The sequence below is a fragment of the Rhinolophus sinicus genome, chromosome 15 (genome assembly GCF_057876585.1).
Source record: "Rhinolophus sinicus isolate RSI-liver-muscle chromosome 15, RSI-T2T, whole genome shotgun sequence".
NCBI lineage: Eukaryota > Metazoa > Chordata > Mammalia > Chiroptera > Rhinolophidae > Rhinolophus > Rhinolophus sinicus.
The window spans coordinates 102,863,481-102,883,387 of record NC_142515.1 but is presented as its reverse complement, the minus strand read 5'-3'; the positions used below and the strand labels follow the sequence as shown (position 1 = coordinate 102,883,387).

At 51.5% G+C, this 19,907-nt stretch overlaps 1 protein-coding gene across 2 annotated transcripts in view; it reads left to right on the top strand.

Moving 5' to 3' along the window:
- The window catches only part of BLK (BLK proto-oncogene, Src family tyrosine kinase), a 56,202-nt gene extending 39,074 nt beyond the window's left edge, over positions 1-17,128 (top strand). For both annotated transcript variants that reach the window (XM_088792542.1, XM_088792543.1), the window contains exons 5-13: positions 646-744; positions 1,901-2,004; positions 6,274-6,420; positions 6,911-7,063; positions 7,503-7,682; positions 8,856-8,932; positions 12,008-12,158; positions 13,571-13,702; positions 16,279-17,128. In XM_088792542.1, coding sequence (XP_088648668.1) covers positions 646-744; positions 1,901-2,004; positions 6,274-6,420; positions 6,911-7,063; positions 7,503-7,682; positions 8,856-8,932; positions 12,008-12,158; positions 13,571-13,702; positions 16,279-16,484 — 1,249 coding nt within the window. In that variant the 3' untranslated portion in view covers positions 16,485-17,128. The remainder of the gene's footprint in view (positions 1-645; positions 745-1,900; positions 2,005-6,273; positions 6,421-6,910; positions 7,064-7,502; positions 7,683-8,855; positions 8,933-12,007; positions 12,159-13,570; positions 13,703-16,278) is intronic.
- The last annotated feature ends 2,779 nt before the right edge of the window (positions 17,129-19,907 follow it).

Here is a 19,907-nt window from a genome sequence, read left to right as displayed (position 1 = left end):
GTCAGTTGTGTCCATATGTGTTTCCCAGACAAGGTCTCACATGGGATTCTACTGGTGAGACCAGCTAGCGTTTATTTCCAGTGTTCCTCCTCAAAAAATCCTCCAGAATCTGCTTTCAAATGTCTGGCTTATCCTATAGAGTCCTGAGGGTGTGCTTTTGTCCTTGAAGTTCTGCAATGACCTTGAGCCCAAACCCTGAACTTGTGTCCATTGGTGGGCTGCCTGGTTCCTCTTTTCACCAGCAGCCTTCTGCCTGCGTTGTATTTCTGCCCGGTCCCAACTCGCTCACTGCATTCTAAAAGATGCCCATTAATGAAGAGGAAGGCTACTCACATAAGACAGGGGCCCCCCTGGGTTGGTCAGGCTATCTGGACAAACTGCCCCCCGCAGGCTGTGAGATCCCCACTTCTCCCCTGGAGCAGGAACACCTTAGGCTTGTCAGAATCTCGGTGAGTTTCAAATAACCCAAATAACTCCCACCTCACTGAGCAACTGGCACAAGTTCCCTGTCATCTGCCAGACCGTCTGCCGCCATGAGCCTTCGGCCTCGCAGGGGTGAGACCATGTCACAGAGACTGTGAGCGGCCCCACAGAGAGGCCTGTACGAGCCACTGTGCCATTTCTGTTTTTCCCTTCGTCCCTTAGAGCTGGAGACTGGTGGTTGGCCAAGTCTCTCGTCACAGGAAGAGAAGGCTATGTACCCAGCAACTTTGTGGCCCAAGTAGAGACCCTGGAAGTGGAAAAGTAAGTAGACACACAAAAGGCCCCTCAAAGCAGAGGAGTGCTCACTGCTTCTGCTCTGTGGGCTGCTGTGCAGGGTGAGGCTAGAGAGTGGCTCAAAAGTGAGCCCATGCGCACCCAGCACAGAGGGAGAAGGAGAGGGGCAGGGAACGGGAACTGCTGGGCAAGGCTTGTGTGCCAGCCAAGACAATGCTTAAATCGCTGTGAAACTGAGGGAGTTGCCCCTCTATGAGCACTTGACTCTTCCCATCTATAAAACGAGAACGATCCCTTTCCTGTCTTACCTGGATAGAAACATCCCTCATGTCCCCTGGCCTTGCAAGCTAACAGCAAGGCACTGTGATCAGCTACCACTCCTCCAATGTCCCCAGTGGGCAGGCATCCAGGGTTCGGACATCAAGGGGATCCCCAGGATGGTGGCCTCATTCAGAATTGGCTGACAGGAGAGCAGCACCGCCAACACCCATTTCCACGCAGCACCGAAAGGTCCTCCTGGTCCAGCCAGGGCCTCAGACATTAACTCACTCTCACAGTATGCAGTATGCAACCAGAACCCAGAGCCCGGCTCTGTCTGAGGACTGGGGAAGCTGCAAAATGACTAAGACGTGGCTTCTCCCCTGCAAGAGCTCAGTCTGTCAAACTCGTGAGCAAAGTGCTGGCACGGGGTTGGTGACCTCACCTCGTGTTCCTTATCCAGTGATGGTCGCCCTTAGGAGGTTTCTCACCCAGCATTCAGGGACCTGTGCCCTTCCCAGGAACAGCATGCAGGACCATAGGACACTTCCACACTGACCAGTCCCTGCTCAGGGGGACCCTGGTGGGAATCATGCTCCAAGGAGGCTATGCTCTGAGGGAAGGTGGTTGGATACCTTTTCCCAGAACAAAATTAACAAAGGGCACCCAAATAATGTTCTTGTTTCATTTCAAGAAAACAGTAAGTCCATCCACTAATAGAAAGAGGAAAGGAAAGGGAGCAAAGGGACAGGGGGCATTTTGTGTCTCAAGATGCCCTGAGTTCCTCCTCAGGGTTAACCTGAAAACGTGATGACATATTGCATTTCTTTGGGAGAGGGGTATAGCTTAGGAGGGAGGGTTGGATAAGAATATTCTGAGAAGCATGGCCACTCTCTGAGACTTGCCTGCCTTTGTCCTTTTCCAGGTGGTTCTTCAGATCAATTAGCCGGAAAAATGCTGAGAGGCAGCTTCTGGCTCCAATCAATAAGGCGGGCTCCTTTCTTATTAGAGAGAGTGAAACCAACAAAGGTAAGCATGGGCGGCCACCTTCACCTCCCTGTGCAGCTCCCAGAAGCCCCCACCGGAGGCCTGGCTGCTGTGAGTGCAGTGGGAGGGGAACGCCAGCCAGGAGAACCTGACAGCTTCCAGCCTGGGTCTCCCTCCCACTTCAGGCCCACCTGGGCAGCCTGGCTAGTGCCCAGCAATTGAGCTTGAGGCTGTACCCACGAACAGTTCTGCCATCACCCAGGCTGGAAATGCACCTGGAGCTCGAGTTGGCCAGGCAGTTGGAGAGCTGCTCCCACTCCAGGCTGGCTTGTATCAGCTGTGGGTCAGCAGGAGCACTGAGGCTGGTGGGGTCAGAAGAGGGGGTGTAACCCAGAGCCACATTCTAGACTCAAAGGATTTGGGAGCGGAAAGAATCCTTAGAGAGAATCTCACCCAGAGGCTGTGACCTCAAACAGTTGCATGAGCCTGGAAGGTAACAAGTTTGGGGAATGGCCTGTGGCTGGATATAAAAGAAGGGGGCAGGGATTGTGGAGAACTGGGGGGACCCAGGGATTCACTGACTCAGCAAAACATTTCTGCCACCACCTTGAGGCCTTGGGATTTTCTCTTTCCCTTCCATAGTTTTATCTCCTTCTTTCCTTCTTAAAGTCTTTTTATTATAAAATATAAAACACATAAAAATGCATAAATTATCAATGAAAATATGTAAATTATTATAAGTATAAACATAGAGTCAGTAAGTAAACACCTGTGTAACCACAAGAGAGAATATCCCTCACTCGTCCACTTGTACCCCTTTCAACTTCCCCCCCGCCCCCCCCCAAAGGTCACCACGATCCTGACTGAGGGAAATCCCTCCTTGCTTTTCTTTGTTTTATGTTTTTCAGCTTTATACAAATGGTATCATACTATTTTTATTTTTTCATGTCTTGTTCCTTTCATTCAGTACTGTCTGTGAGATTCTATACTAGTTTGCTAGGCCTACTGTAACGAAGTAACAGAAAGTGGGGTATTAAACAACAGAAATGTATTTCTTCAGTTCTGGAAACTGGAAGTCCAGGATCAAGGTGGCAGCAGGGTTGGTTTCTTCTGAGGCCTCTCTACTTGGCTTGGGATGGCCGTCTTCTTGCTGTGTCCTCACATGGTCTTGTGTGTGTGTGTGTGTGTGTGTGTGTGTGTGTGTGTGTGTGTGTGTATGTGTGTGTCCTAATCTCCTTTTCATATAAGGACACCAGTCTGTTTATTAGGGTCCATCCTAATGACCTCACTTTAATATAATCATCTCTTTAAAGACGGCATCTCCAAATATAGTCACATTCCGGTGTGCTGAGGGTTAGGACTTCAACACATGAATTTCAGGGGACGGAATTCAGCTCATAATGAATTCACTCACATTGTTGAGTATGGCAGTAGTCTGCTCACTTTCATTGCTATGCAGAACCTAGTATATGAATATTCTGTGAGCTATTTTACCATTTTAATGTTGGGAGACATGAGGTTGTTTCCAGTTGGGGGACATGAGGTTGGGGCTAATATGACCATTGCTGCTATGAACCTTATTGTATATGCTTCCTGGAACACGTTTACCACTAGTCTTCCTCCTTTGATATACTGGGCCAATATCCCCATTTGAAAGATGAGGAAACTGAGTCCCTGAGGGAGGAAATGACTCACATGAGATCAACAGTGAATAAGTGTCAGAGCCCAATCATCTAAGAGGCTCTGAATAGGTTCTCAAGCTCAAAAATGTGTCAAGCTGGCCTAACTTGGGATGACTGGAGGGAAATTTCCCGAGTAGTGTAGAGAAAACCTTTGTGTATCAGGACATTGCACATTGGGACCTGTTGCAGCCAATTTTTAACTAGAGGAGGTGATGACAGTGACATCAGTGGAAGGGGAGGAGGGTGGCTGGACTGTGAGTTTGGTTCCCTGTGGCTGGGACAGTGAGAACAGACAGAGGTTAGCCTAGTAGGAGAACCCCGCAGCCTTGTCCCACAGCTCCATTCATGACTCGAGATCTGCCATGAGTAGAAGCACCAGAGCAGCAAAAGCTGGACAAAGAGCTGCTTATAACACACTGTGAGGCTCCAGAGACAGCCCTCGGCCTCACTGCCTCTCAACAGGTCAGGGCCGTTTAAGGAGGAGGAGGGGTGCATTGATAAGTCGGGGTGCTCGGTATAGCATTTCCTGAAATGTGCCAATGGATGCATTCAATTATATGATATGTACAGGATATTGCCACTATTCCATTTTCATGGCAGAGCGCCTATGTCCAAGAAACAACATGGGAATCACTGGAGATGACGTAAATGTTTTGTTGTTGTTGTGGAATATTTTAAACACATACAGAAGTAGACAGACAAGCGTAATAGAATCCCTTGTACCCAACACTCCGCTTCAACCATGATCAGCTCAGCCAGTCCTGTTTCGTGTATATCCCCACCTGACCCTATTTTTTGAAGCAAATCCCAGACATCGTGTCATTTCATCCTGGAGATGATGTTTTTATCATTGCCTATGGCTAAGGGGCCCTCTGGAGGGATAGGGGCCCCCAACCTCAGTGTGGAAGAGGAAAAGGTTCTCTAAGGGTGGGGTAGCCCCTCCTGTTCTTGGTACCCTGGGAAGCTGGCCCAAGCTGGGCATTGGCCGGATGGAGCTGGGGCTGGCGGCTCCATCCGCATCTGGAAGCCACGGCCAGTGGATGCAAGGCAGGAAGGAACAGTGCCCTCAGAAGCAGGGGGAGCAAGTTCTAGCCCCATGTGGTCTCCAGGACGTGCCTTAGCCTCTCAAGCCTCAGTCTGTTGATGGCCATGTGAGGATCAACTAGTTTCTCAGTCCAGCGGCTTCTCGGTCTAGTCTCAGGTCCTTGTAGGGTGAAGAACTCTCAGTCTGTGGGAGCCCAGCCCTACATGAGCTCAGGCACGGCCCAAAAGCAGGCAGGGGTCTAGATTTTGTGAACCTGAAGCTCATAGGATTTGGAGGTCCCCTTTAAGAAGAATACCAAATTGTAGAAAAGATATCAGGGACGGGCCCTTAGATGAGCCTGAGCAAGTGAGAGGCCCTAAATCATGAGCTTGGGCAGTGGCACTGTGTGGAGGGCAGTGAGGCCTCCTTGGCTTATCTGAGTCCCTGCACACAGGGTGCAGGCGAGGAAATGGGGAGAAAACCCTTTTCCTCACTCCTCTGGTGAGAGGATGAATGAACTCATTAGAGCCACTCTCTGCTTTCTTAGATACGGGGGCAGAGTTGCACCTACCGGGGTGAGGTGGGGAAGGCCGTCTGCAACTTGTAGCTGGGGCTAGGGTTTCAGGAGTGGTGTGGGCTGTGGCATCCTTTCGCAAGTAGGTGATGAGAGAGATCCAATGGCTAAAGGAGATGGGAGGGGAAAAGCGGTTTGAGATAAGATGATGGTCTGGTAAGAAAGGAAAGATGCCTAAAGACCAACCACGCAGAGGAAAATCAAAGTTACACACCCAGAAAAAGAGGTGTCCGAGCCTGACCCCTGGCGGGGGAGAGTGGTACTGCTTGCGGTAGGCGCACCCTGAGAGAGGACCCCGGAGCCCCCAAACCTGCCTGTTAACTAGCAGAATAACCTGGGCAAACGATGTTCCCCTTCTGGGCCTCAGCTTCCTCGTCTTCCAAATAAGAGTGGGGGACGTGGTTCCCAGAGAGCTGGACAGAGACATTTTATAAAAACATTAAGCTTATGGGAAGTTTCTCAACTCGAGACTCGTGCCTCAACTTGCTCTTAAACCCTGGCATCTGCTACCCCCTGTTTACAGGCAAATATTAACATAGATGACAAAATACATAGACATGTGAATGAATGTCAACAGAACACCTGGGAAATCGCTTATGCTCTTCCCCCTGGACATGGGTGGATGAGGTGGCGATTTCCTGTTGCAGGTGGGAGTAAAACCAGCCTTGTCAGCCAGAATGAATGAATGAATCAATCAACTTCCTAGTCCCTCCATTGCAAAGTGACCAAATGCCCAAGCGGAGGCACAGCTGGATTCCTAAGAGAACGTCCTCTCTGCTGTAGAGTTCTGTGGTTCCCTGGGGATACTCTGGAAGAAACCTCAAGAACAGTCAGATGGAGCCAATAGGGAAGGCTTCCAGGAGGGCTGAGGTTGAGATGAAGGAAAAGATAATTGGGATGAAAGTGGTCAAAATGGAGAGCAGAATTTAGGGAACTTTTTTCCAAGGCATTGAAATGAAGCCCAAATCCTAATCCTGACTTCCCCTCTTTATGCTTTACGCTCATGCCTGTGTCTTTATTAATCCCTCTAGGTGCCTTTTCCTTGTCTGTGAAGGATGTGACCACCCAGGGCGAGGTGATCAAACACTATAAGATCCGCTCCTTGGATGAAGGGGGCTACTACATCTCCCCCCGAATCACCTTCCCCACTCTCCAGGCTTTGGTGCAGCACTATTCTAGTAAGAGGGGGGTGTCTGACGGGGGCGGGGGCTTGTGCCAGAGCAGCCCTTGTATCTCCCTATTGCTAAAATCTCAAGATTTTATGAATCATCGGTGCCTCTTGAGCAGAGGGGGGAGATTATCCCCAGGTTAGACCCAAGGAGTTGACAACTGTCAATATAATGATTCAAAGTGTGTTTCCCTAATCCCCTCTGCTAGCTCAGCATGTGACCTCTTAGAGAGTAACAAGTATTTTCAGTCTTAGAGAGAGCAGGCCAATGACAACATGCCTTGCTTTATGCAAAACAATTGCAAAGTGTGTGTGTGTGGGTGTGTGTGTGTGTGTGTGTGTAGTGTGTGTGCACATGTGCAAACGCGCACTTAGAGGTGGGAGTGGAGCTGGCAAGAAGGGGTGGGACACACTCCTGGACATGATATGGCTCCCGAGGGAGAGATGTCAGTCAGGCGTCTCTGGTAACCTCCAGCCCCATGTCTTCTTCCCTACTGCAGAGAAAGGGGATGGCTTATGCCAGAGGCTGACTCATCCCTGTGTGAGCCTGGCTCCTCAGAACCCCTGGGCTCAGGATGAATGGGAAATCCCCCGGCAGTCTCTCAGGCTGGTCAGGAAACTCGGGTCTGGGCAGTTTGGCGAAGTCTGGATGGGTAAGTATATGACACACCAGGAGCCTCTCGTTCCCTACCCTGCGTCCTGAAGCATAGAAAGCTCAGGATTCGCCCAGCACATCCTGCTTCCCCATAAAGGCTTGTGAGGGAGAAGGTACAGAGGCTATGATACCCATTTTACAGATGAGGTAATGGAAGCATAGACCATTGTTCCTCAATAGCCTGAGACAGTCTGGCATCCTACAAGATAAGCTGGCACATCCATCACCCTCAGGAGCTGTACATTCCAGCCCAGGGCCTGGAGGCGGGGCAGGGGGGGTTCTGGCCTCAGTTCCCCACCTGTATATTCTACAGGTAGATGGCTCCTAGAAGTCTATGTAGACTTTGGTTAAGGGATCACCTCCCATGACCTCTGGGTCTTCTGAATGACTTCTTCATTCTCTCCCCCCCACCCCACCCCACCTCTCCCTGGGATCAGGTTATTATAAAAACAACATGAAGGTGGCCATCAAGACCTTGAAGGAAGGAGCCATGTCCCCAGAGGCCTTCCTGGACGAGGCCAACCTGATGAAAACTCTCCAGCATGAGAGGCTGGTTCGTCTCTATGCCGTAGTCACCAAGGAGCCCATCTACATCGTCACCGAGTACATGGCCAGAGGTGGTGCCCCACGTGGGCCTGTGTTCCTCAGACAGAGGCGGGGATGGGCGGGGACAAGGTCCACACGTAGGGGGCTAAGGTGGAGACCTATCTGCTGCTGTAGGTTTGCCTGGCCAGGGGACCTCTGCAGGGGATTGCTGAGCCGAGGGCTGAATCAACTAGCCAACGTCTTGTGCATCTTGGCTGTTCCACGTGCATGGGGGTGGGAAGGGAGGACAGTGAGAAACAAGACAGGTACATGGTTCTGCAGAGCTGTGTCCTCAGTTCAGGAGCACTTCAACCAACATTTAGGAGTTTGTCTTCTGTGCCTGGACTGACATCCACTGGGGAGGGCAGAGCAAGGCAAAGTCAAAAGAGCAGAAGGCTGGGCATCCAGAGATGCTTCTAGTTCCACTGCGAACACTTACCAGCCAAGGGACCTTTTACAGCCATATAAACATTTGACAACACAATGGAAAGAGAGGTTGGGTGAGGTGGCCTCTGAGGTCCAGGCTGTGGCCAAGCCCTCGGGGCCGTGGGCCTGGAGTCAGGCCTGGCCTTTGACTTCCCTCCTGTGACACTGACCACACAGTGCTTCTGGTAGGATCCTCAGGGGCCATGCTAATATCGTTTCTTAAAAGTCGCCATTGAGCTGGGGCATAATGGCTCCCCTGCTCACCTCTCAGCCACACCTCAGGTGAGCCTCCCTCCCAGCTCTTAGATGCCACAGAGGAGCTGCATTTGTTCCCTGCACCAAACCCCAGGGGATAGATCTCTCCCTTCTGGTGCTTTCTCGCACCCTTGGTCTTCAGAGGCAGAATCTCTACCAACAGAGGGTGAAGAGGGCACGAATATTATGCCAGGAATGAGCACGATACTTAGAGTTAGAGAAGTAGGTTCTGCTCCTGGCTCCCTGGCTATGCAACCCTGAACCTGGCTGCAACTTAACTTTCTGTGAGCAGCTGGGAGCATGTTAGCTGTCTTCAGGGGTGCTCTGAGGACCAAGGGTGGAATCCTGTAAAGCAGAAGACACTCTGATGCTGTGGGTGGACATCTTCTCTGTGGACAAGAGATCTGACAGAGCGCCACCTTACTTCCGGCCCCTGGGTAGCGAGCAGCCTACACCAGGGGGAGGCTGGCATAGCCAGGGGAGGGTCATTTACAGAAATGCAGCTGTGAATTCTATTTCCTTAGGATGCTTGCTGGATTTCTTGAAGACAGATGAAGGTAGCAGATTGTCCCTCCCAAGACTGATTGACATGTCTGCCCAGGTTTGTGAGCTACCAAGAGCAGTGGGGCCTGAGGGCACCAATCCCCTCATGGAGGCTCAGGCCTCTCTTTCCTGCCCTGTGGCTTAACAAAATCAACTATTTAGAAGTTGTATCAATTTGATTTAGGCTGGGCTGTAAAGGACAGAAAACCCAAAGTAAAAATGGCTTAAATTTATAAACATCCAAAGGTGGGCAGTCAGTGGGTCTGCCCCTCAAATTTACAGGGACCCAGGTTTCTTCCACTTGCCAGGTCTCTAAGCAGGTCATCTGATTGCCCAAGGCAGCTGCTCACATTTTACCATCTTGTCCTCTTCTCAGCCAGCAGGAGGAAGTAAGGCGAGATAAAAGTCCACCTTCCTCCCTGAAGTCACCCATTATACTTGCTGTTATATCCTCCTGGCCACATTGAGCAGCAAGGGAGCTTAGGAAATGTAGTCTTTATTCTGAGTAGCCATGATGGAATAAAGTGGGTTCTATCACTAAGGAAGAGAGGGAGAATGGATGGTGTGGGAAACCCAGAGAGTTGGCACCAATTCCATTCAACATGGTAGGCAAGTATTTTGTGGTGACTTCATTTCTTTCTCAGATGGTACTGTAGCAGGTGGGAAAAGGGACAGGAAGGAGCTTTCCTCCCCAAGGGTTTCAGCTGAGGGCTCTAACTGGCAGGAAAACCCATCTGGTGGCTCTGAGTGTGTGTCTGTTAAAACTGGAACTCTCAGCAGAAAATCTTTGGTCTGTGGTCAACCTGTAAGACATGTAAACACACGCACACATCCGGCTCCAGAGAGGAAACTTCCCCTTACCCCCCACCACCCTGTCCCCACCTTGGTTGATTTATCTGCTATTAGTATCAGTGCAGGAACTGATGTCATGACACCCTTTTTCCACTGAGGTGAGCACAGACATCTTTGAGGAGGTTGGTGAGATGGTCTCAGAAAATTAGGGCTGATAACAGGTTTCAAATCACATAAGCCGGTGCACTCCTTTCTTTCTTTTCCTTCTTTCACTCTCCTCTGTATTACATTCAGTCCCTTGGGAAATCTTAGGTCACCCAGGGGCAAAGGATGGGAAAAGCCACCAGAGTGTATACGTAGGTGTCCCCTCTGCTCAGAATGTCTTTGACTCTTTTCTCACCTGGCAGAAGCCTAATCAGTGTTCAGACCTAATCATATCTAGGTGTGATTAAAAATCTGAAGGTAAAGAAACCAAAAATCAGAACCTACCAGGTGAACAGCTTCTAAATGATGTTCTGATCATGCTAACACCTTACCACACATGCGCACACACACACACACACACACACACACACACACACACACACTCAATGCTCTTCTGTGTGCTCCTTTTCCTGCTTTACAGGATGAAATGCAAAGTTCCCCTCCAGCCACAACCCCAGGTGCCACCACAAAACACTTGCCTACCGTATTAAATGGAATTTGTGCAAATTCTCTGGGTTTCCCACACCATCCATTCTCCCTCTCTTCCTTAATGATAGAACCCATTTCATTCCATCATGGCTACCCAGAATAAAGACTACATTTCCCAAGCTCCCTTGCAGCTAGATGTGGCCAGGAAGATGTAAGTGCAAGTGGCCCCAGGTGCCCAGGAGCCACATGGCAGCTCCGCAATGTCCTGTCACACCTGTGAGCCTTTCCCCAGGTTGTCCCCTCTGCTCAGAATGCCTTTGCCTTTCTTCTCAACTGGCAGAAGCCTAATCAGTGTTCATTGACCCAAGTGAAATGTCATTTCTAGTACATTTTCCCTGGACAGAAAGGTGCTAGAGAGAACTTAGCTCATGTGTTCTCATCAGCATCGTGCGTGGTAGGCTCTTCTCCTTAAAAGCAGATCTGGGTTCTACTCAATTTTTTGTTTTCCTAGTATTGCTCAATATGAGTATATTTATTAATGGAATGAGTACTGCTAAGTGCTGTCCAGATATACGATGTTTGGGATTCAGCTTTACAGTCCCCACAGTTCCATGCCAGTAAATGTACAGATGGAATGATATAGCGAAGGAATGATTTAGTGAAGGAATGAATGAATGCATGAGTGCGTGAATGGATAAACCAATACAAATGGAAACTGAAGGAGAGGTGGGATCAATTCTAGTGCTGGTTTCTTGCCAGAACAGGCCTGAAGAGATAAGTTTTCTATTTTCTGCCTCATTTTCTTCCTCTATCAATTGAAAATGCAGAGAATGTCTGAGTGAGTTTCCTTGACCAGAAGGCACAAGAGCAGCGCACACAGCTGTTCCTGGCCCAATGCTGGTCATGCAGGACAGACACAGAATCTCCCTTCTTTTCCCACCTTTGTTCCATCAGGATTCTGCCTCCTGAGTGCCCACCTTGGAACAGTGCAAGGTTAGGTCCTCGGCCACGTGTCTCATGTAATGCGTACCTCAACTCCATACCCTGAAGACCCCTTTCTTCATGTTCCAAACTGTTTGGTGACCCTTCAGGGAGCTTAAGCAACATGCCAGGGGTCCTTGATTCCAAAGCAGGGCTCCCTGTTCCAGGAACCGTGCTTCCAACTTGCCAAGGCAATGAAACCCTTCTCTTCCCTCCCACCTTCCACTCTGTCTCCTGTCCTTTCCTTTTCTTCTTCCTTGTCAAGAGACCTCCCTTTTCTCCTGCCTTTGTTCTGCTATCTTCCTCCCCAGTACACACTTGGAAGGAGAGGAGAGGTGGGTGAGGGGTACAGGCAGCCCCTAGCTCTGATGACAGTGTCTCTGCCTTCCTGAGCTTGTAGGGGACTGGGGCTTATAACTTCTCAGCTGAGGAGCAGTTGAAGCCATCTTTCTACTCCACCCATAATGGCTCCTTCTCCAGCTGCACCACCACCCACTACACACCTGCCGAAAAAAAGAAAAAGTACAAACACAGAAACAAGCACCCAAGCGTTCCTGCCCCTTCCCAGCTGTAAGAGGCTGAAGGCTGCTTCCACAGATAGGCTGGTGGCAACAGTGGGCAGGGTCCTTCCTCTCCCCCATGGGGCCTGTGCAGGGGATGCTGAGTGGGCTCGGTCCTGGCATGGAGGTCCCCATGCTGTCTTTCCCTGTGTGGCCTGTTCCCTCAGATTGCCGAAGGAATGGCGTATATCGAGAAAATGAATTCAATCCACCGCGACCTTAGGGCGGCCAACATCCTGGTGTCTGAGACCTTGTGCTGCAAAATTGGTGACTTTGGCTTGGCACGGATCATCGACAGTGAATACACCGCCCAGGAGGGTGAGCAGAGACCCCAACCACAGGGTCTTACCTTCCCCAACCCCCACTTGGACTCCTCCTTACTACACACCATGTTTCCCTGAAAATGAGATCTAACCAGACCATCAGCTCTAATGCGTCTTTTGGAGCAATAATTAATATAAGACCCCGTCTTATTTTACTATAAGACCAAGTATAATATCATAATATAATACCGGGTCTTATATTAATTTTTGCTCCAAAAGACGCATTAGAGCTGATGGTCCGGCTAGGCCTTATTTTCCATGAAAAAGGGTAGCAGAGCCCTGTGTGAAGAGATCGGAGAGCTGTGTGGTTTCCACAGTTCTGGCCCGACCCCAGCCAGAATTTCCCTAAATGTGCTCTGCAGAGCACTAGAGCCTCCTGAGGAATGACTGTGATGAAGTAAGTTTGGAGATGCTGCAAAGTCCATCCAGCATCCCCTTGGAGATTCCCAGTGCACACCAGCATATTAAAGGCACTGACAAGTCCTGCAACATAGAAGCAATGTACATCTACTTCCCCTTGTTTCCCCCAAACTAATTTGAGCCCCAAATACTTTTTTCCACATATCGTCTATTAACTTCCCACAGAACTAGGGTTTCATAGGACACCCTTTGGAAAACACTGCTCTACAGCATGAGCAACAAAACCTTGTACCTGAATTAGAGCTTCCACAGAACCTCTGGTTTACTTTGTTCATATCACTGAAGTAAAACTCCTCTTCACAATAGGATTTAAAGCGGTCACATAGATTTATCAAGCAAGCTAGCAAGCCATAGTAGCTGAGCGTATTAATCGGTTGATACAGGAGAAGGATGGATATTGCACGTTTCCTGAGGGAACTGTAGGCTGGCTGGGGAGGCCGAGAAGCCAGGCCAGGTGGGAGGGAACCAGGTGCTGGGCTGTGCCATCCACTTGGAATGCTGACCAGGCTGCGGCCAGCTGCAGGGCTTTATGAGGCAGCAGGATTTGAATTCCCTCCTCACTGTGACCTTTGCAGGTACATGGTCATGTGTCATCATTTGCATTTTTCAGAAAAGGGTTAACTGAGGCAGGGACAAACCTAGGGTTCCTGTTACTAATAAGGCCCAGGTCCGGTAGAGAAGGATGCTTCTATCCAGATGGAAACATGGTGGTTGTCCAGGGAAGCCCCCAAGGGACCCAAAGAGGGTGACAAGGGTGGTATTTGTGTCCATATTGTCCTTTCATGCCGTGGCCCCCAGTGTTTGTACATGCCTGGTCACACGTGCTAGTGGGTCTCAGTGACTCCCTGGGGGCATCGTTGTCACTTACGGGAGGCCAAACCCTGCAAGGGGTTATGGTGGGGAGTAGGAAGAGCAGGAAGTAGAGGGGAGAGCAGGTAGGGCCAGTCAGTCGTGGTCTCACAAAGTGGCTCGTGACTTTTCCTGCAGGGGCCAAGTTCCCCATCAAGTGGACTGCCCCAGAGGCCATCCACTTCGGGGTGTTCACCATCAAAGCGGACGTGTGGTCATTTGGCGTCCTCCTGATGGAAATCGTCACTTATGGGCGGGTACCCTACCCAGGTAGGTGACTTCTAGGATGGCTGTTGTCATGCGGGGTGTCATGCGGGGTCTCAGCTCCCACTCCCCACATAAGAACGCAGGACATGGTGAGGCCAAAAAGGAACACCCACGGAGCCATAGATAGGGGAGTCACACCACTATAGTCTCACTGGCGGCTGGGTTGGAGACACAGGAAACAGGAGCCACACAATCCGCAACCCTCACTCCGCTGCTTGCAGGCTCAGCCGCCATCTTCTTGCTAGCCCCCATTCCCTGCTAGTGTAGCCACAGCAGTTATATTAGTGGCCAATGGCTCACTGGTTACACCTGAAGGCCAACTAGCCACAGCTGATGGCCATGCAATCACAGTTGATGGCCATTTACTACCTGAGCCAGCAGCTTTCTATGTGAGGCTGAGAGCCTGGAAACTGCTTTCTGGGGCTCTGTCCCCACACTCCACTCCTACAGGCTCTCGCCTCACAATCTACGCGACAAGCGTCTTCCGCAAGGGGCCCTGTGCGAGGAGCCTGGAGGTGAATGCAATATCCTGGACACAGCCAGGCTCTCTGGGCACAGCCAGGGTTTCTCAGGGCACCACCAGTACTTCTGGGCAGAGCCAGACTTCCTGGGCTTCTTAGGATACCATCAGTCTTCCCGGACACAGCCAGGGTTTCTCAGGGCACCACCAGTGCTTCTGGGCACAGTCAGACTTCCTGGGCTTCTCAGGGTACCACCAGTCTTCCCGGACACAGCCAGGGTTTCTCAGGGCACCACCAGTACTTCTGGGCACAGCCAGACTTCCTGGGCTTCTTAGGGTACCACTAGTCTCCCCAGACACAGCTAGGACGTCTCGGCACCGCCACTCTCTCTGGACACAGCCAGACTTCCTGGGCACAGCCAGGGCTCGCAGGGCACTGCCACTCTCTCTGGACACAGCCAGACTTCCTGGGCACAGCCAGGGCTCGCAGGGCACTGCCACTCTCTCTGGGCACAGCCAAACTTCCTGGACACAGCCAGGGCTAGCAGGGCACTGCCACTCTCTGGGCCTCTCAGGGCACCGTGCTAGAACAACAGCGACTCACAGTCAAGGTGCTTACATATTCTCGATGGCGGTCTGTCAAGACACAAAAGCAAACATAATCCGCCAATTCCACTACATGGTGGTACATTCCCAAGCAAACAGTCAAGTGGTCCATTAAATTAGGGATGGAAGGCAATTCTCCATAGTCCATAGTCATTTGCCAGGGCTGTGAGCCTCACAATCTGTGCCCCCTCCACAGGGCGAGGGCTCCAAGTCCTCCCCAACCTGGGGGTGAGGGCCTCAGCAAGCACTTCCCAGCTTACAGGGCTGCAACGACCTTCGCCTTCTCCAGCCTATGCTGGTTGGGGAACCGTCCATGTCTTCCCACCCCTCCATGGGGGTCCAGCTCTCCAGTAGCTGCTCCTCCTGGTCTTCCTCAGACTGGGTATCCATACGCACACACTGCTCCACCATCCTTCGGAGAGCTTTGGCGGCACCGTACCCTGCTTGCTGCACCGTGTTGTGCAGGGTGTCATGCAGGGTCTCAGCTCCCGCTCCCCACATAAGAACGCAGGATATGGTGAGGCCAAAAAGGAACACCCACGGAGCCATAGATAGGGGAGTCACACCACTATAGTCTCGCTGGCGGCTGGGTTGGAGACACAGGAAACAGGAGCCACACAATTCTCAACCCTCATTCCGCTGCTTGCTGGCTCAGCTACCATCTTTCGCTAGCCCCCATTCTCTGCTAGTGTAGCCACGGCAGTTATATTAGTGGCCAATGGCTCACTGGTTACAGCTGATGGCCAATTAGCCACAGCTGATGGCCATGCAATCACAGTTGATGGCCGTTTACTACCTGAGCCAGCACATTTCCACGTGAGGCCGAGAGCCTGGAAACTGCTTTCTGGGGTTCTGTCCCCACAGCTGTGATGGCAGATATCCCATCCATGTGCCTGGGGCTGCCCAAATATGTCAGAATGGAGTCTCAATGGTGGGGCCAGAAACCCAGGCATACCAGTGGAAGGGTGGGGTTCTGCCCCCTTCCTCAGTATTGCTCTTGGCAACAGGGCTGTGTTCCCTTCCTCCATTAGGGGTCAGTGAGCTCCCAAACCTGAAATTAAGTAAAGATCAGAGTCTGAACTCAAGTTCACTCCCAATTGGTTTGTGCTCAGTTGAGGACAGGTTGTCCCTCTCTTGGCCTGACACCTTGGATGTACTCCCCAAATCTCCATCCTGATTGTAAAACCCCCAGCCCCGAGCCCCATGTCAGAAGGGTCTCTCCTCGTTAGCGGGTGGTGACTTTTCAAGAAGCACCTGCCCAGGGAGTGATGAGCTTCGGCTGTGTGCAGGGCAATCTCAGATAAGCAAGCTCGGGTCCCATCCACAGAGGAACTGCTCTCACTAAGGAGAAAATCTACAGCCTCATTTCTAGTGGTTCTCCAAGCAATGAAAAGTAAATAAAAGAATGTTTAAAGGTGACACCAGGTGGGCAGCCAGGTGACCTGCGAGGGAGGAGACAATGGTCTGTGGCGCCTGCCACCTCAGCCTTGTTCTACATCACCTCCACCTCCAGGAATGAGCAACCCCGAGGTCATCCGCAGCCTGGAGCGCGGCTACCGCATGCCGCGCCCGGACTCATGCCCACCTGAGCTGTACCAAGGTGTCATCGCCGAGTGCTGGCGGAGCCGGCCCGAGGAGCGGCCCACATTCGAGTTCCTGCAGTCGGTGCTCGAGGACTTCCACACGGCCACTGAGCAGCAGTACGAAATGCAGCCCTAGCCCAGCTCAGGGATGCGATGGCATCACAGGGGTCTCCCCAGTCCCGTCCAGGTAGCACAGCTCAGGGATGACGCACACCTGTGGCCCAACCCACAGAACTGACAAGGCATGTTAACCTTGTGGCTCTTATTCCAGCCCCAGACAGGTTGGAAAGGCAGGGAGGGACTGGAACGCTCATTTCTTAGATGAGGAAACTAGAGGCAGCCTGGCAGGTAGGTCTCAGCATGGACTCTGAGCAGGATGCAATCTCAGTCCCACCGTTTTCCAGCTGTGTGTCCTTGGGCAAGTTACTTAGCCTCTCTGTGCCTCCTTTGTACAACAGGAAGGACCATTATAGTACCTACCTCATATGTTCCGCATGAGGATTATATCAATTAACCCGGGTAAAATGTTCAGAACAGTGCCTGGCACACGCCTGACACACTCTTCAGTGTGTGTTATCATATAAGCTTTCCCTGTGCTGACATAGGTGACCGGAAGTGCCATGCTCCCACCTGCGCGGACCACGCCCCGCGCAGTCTGGGTACTCCTAGACTTAGGCTCTGAGAAGCGACTACCTGGGCAGGCTCTGGGCTAGGATCCCTGACGTGGACCGTGCTCCAGCGCTTTGGGACTTTTCTGCAATAAAGTCAAGAGAGCTAACATTTTCCGTGTCATTACTGGTGATAAGACTGGAAGTCGCATCCATGCCATGCATGGGTGCATGAGTGGCGCCTGTAAGGACTCGCAGATGACGCTGGTTTCGATCCCCAGCCCCAGGACAACTGTGCTTACCCAGCTGTCACTGCCTTTGAGCAGGGCCAGCAGGGGGCGCCCTCACCTCAGAAATACTTGGCCTCTAGGTCTGAGTTGGGGACCCTGAGCTTAACACAGATCCAGAGCTGACAGAAGGAGCAGCGCTTGCTGGGGGCGCGCCCATAGGAGAAGAACAAGCGCCCTGGACTCCCCGTCCCGGGGACCAGACGCATAAACAACGAGCGGATGACGATGGAATGGTAACACCAAGGAACGTTGGCGGTCCCGCACTGCTCACAGAGGCCCCCCTTTGCCATGTTTTTTGTTTTGTTTGCAATAAATTTTTTTTGAGCATTAACAGAAAAATAAGCGTGAAGTACAGAGATACCCATTTACCCCTCAACCCTGCCCCCCTAATTTCTCCTATTATTAACATCTTGCCATAGTATGGTACATTTGTTATAACTGATAAGTCAGTTTTGACACATTGTTCACTAAATTCATGCTTTCCATTAGGATTCACTCTTTGTGTTGTATGTCTTCTTCTGTGGGTTTGGACAAATGTATAATGACGTGTCGCCACCATTACACTATCACACAGAAGAGTTTCTGTGCCCCACCTATCATCCCTCCCTCCCTCTGAACCTCTGGCCACTAACTTGTCATGTCGTGACTCCTCTGATCCTGTAGGACTATTGCCATCCGTGTACAGAGGAAGAAACTGAGACACAAAGAGTTTGCCTGGTTTGGGTCATGCTGCTCATTAGTAGCTGGATGGGAATATGGACCCGAACAGAGCTGTGGGGCTGCAGCAGAAGAGCAAGTGGGGGTGCTGGGCTGGGAGAACCTCCCTAGAGGGGCTGCCTCTGCAGGGGAACAGAAGTGATTGGGCAAAGAAGGACACACATGTGTAGAGTACTTGCTATTTCTAGAGAAGCTCCCCGTATAGTCTGGATTCTCAAACAGCCCTGTAAAGGATGGAGATAGGCATCACCATTTTAAGTATGTCCCTGCTCCTTTCCACAAATGGTGAAACCCACAGAGACTCCACACCACCAGGCTTGCCCAGAGGCTCTTAGCTGGCCAGTGCTGGACCCTGGATTTGAACCCATTCTTTGCCCCCAGCCCCTGCCATAAGAGCTGTGGAGAAGCACTGCATTCTCAGAGAAGGGGTGTCTGAAAAAGTAGGTCTGGCAGGCTCCCTGCACAGTTCCCAGGTGGCTCCTGCAGGAGCAGGGATGTGGTCAGACTGGGGCTTGGACAGATCTCCCCCCGGATGTCCAGGATGCTGAATGTGGAGGCCCCAGGGGCAGGGAACACTGTCCTTGGGGCAATGAGAGCTCCAGAGACTTGTCCCTGACCTCCCCCAGGAATCAAGGGCTCTTTGTGGGGGAGATGGCTGCTGAGTCTCTGAAAAAAAAAACAACCCACAGCTCTGGCTCCGGCTAACCACTAGGGGTAAACCTACACCCTGCTCCTCCCTCCCTGCCCCCCCCCTGCCAGAATCTCCGGGATGTGGGGCTGCCTGGCCCAGAACGTGGGGTGAAGTAGTGTGGCTGGTGGGAACTAAGCTGGGATGCAGGCCACCAGAGTCGACTGCCCCTGCCAGAGGGGCACCAGACTGACACAAATCTGAGCCCCTGGGGCTCACAGATGAAAAGGGCCCTGAGAGGATCTACTGGTACCTTGGAGGTAGGGCTGGGGAAGGAGCTAATACCAGTGTGTTGATGGATGAGTCCTTCCTTCTGGCTTTGCAGCCTGAACCATGGACCTGGGCACCACCTCCCCACTTTCCCACCTCCCATTGCCCTTCTGAAGTAGTTTCCCATAACTTGGACCCTAGCCATCCATGAGCTGCAAGGCCTGGGGCTGGCTCATCACCTCTCTGGACCCCCCCCCCCACCTTCCCCTAAAGGAGAAATGGGTCACTGAGTGCTTTGCCAACCTCACTATTCATGAAAATCACCTCAGCTTCTCGTTTTAAAACACAGGTGTTTAGACCTCTCCCTCTGAGATGTTGAGTCTGCAGATCTAAGGCAGGATGTGGAAACTTCACCTTTCCTAAGCAATCAGTGATTTCCAGCTTAGAACCATCTTTCCTAAGCAGTCTAAGTGATTCCCAGCTTAGGCCTATGGTTCTCAGCTCCAGCTGCACATTTGAATTACGGTGGGATGGAAGTAGGGGAAAGTGTGGAGAGGGCACCTTTAAAACTATCAGTGCCGGGATTCCAGGCAGGGCCTGGCCATCAGCATGTATTATATGTCCGCAGCTGGTACCAATGTTCAGCCAGGATTGGGAAGCACTGGGCTCGGTTGTGCGGGGTTTGGAAGTTCCCTTTTCAGAGAGGCTGACTATAAGTCAATCGGGGTTAGTCCGATGCTCAGATCCTGGAATTGCAAGACCAGCTCATGCCTGTGGCTCTTTCCAGTTCTGATATGCAAGTGACAACCTGCGGAAACTAGAAAAGAAACCCCGCACTTTCTCAGAGGCAAGTTGTCAGGCAAGGTAAGCACATCCCCTCCTCCGCCTCCTGCGGCAGCGGATGCCTGGGGAAGGTGAGGATGCTGCCAACCCTTGAAGGACCAGCGAGACTTTTGCCCACTAGGAGGCGCACTCGCCTCAGCAGTGCCCAGACTGAGGCAGCGTGTCCTTGTGGTTTTTGTTAGGTATGTGAGTGTGTTTAGAAA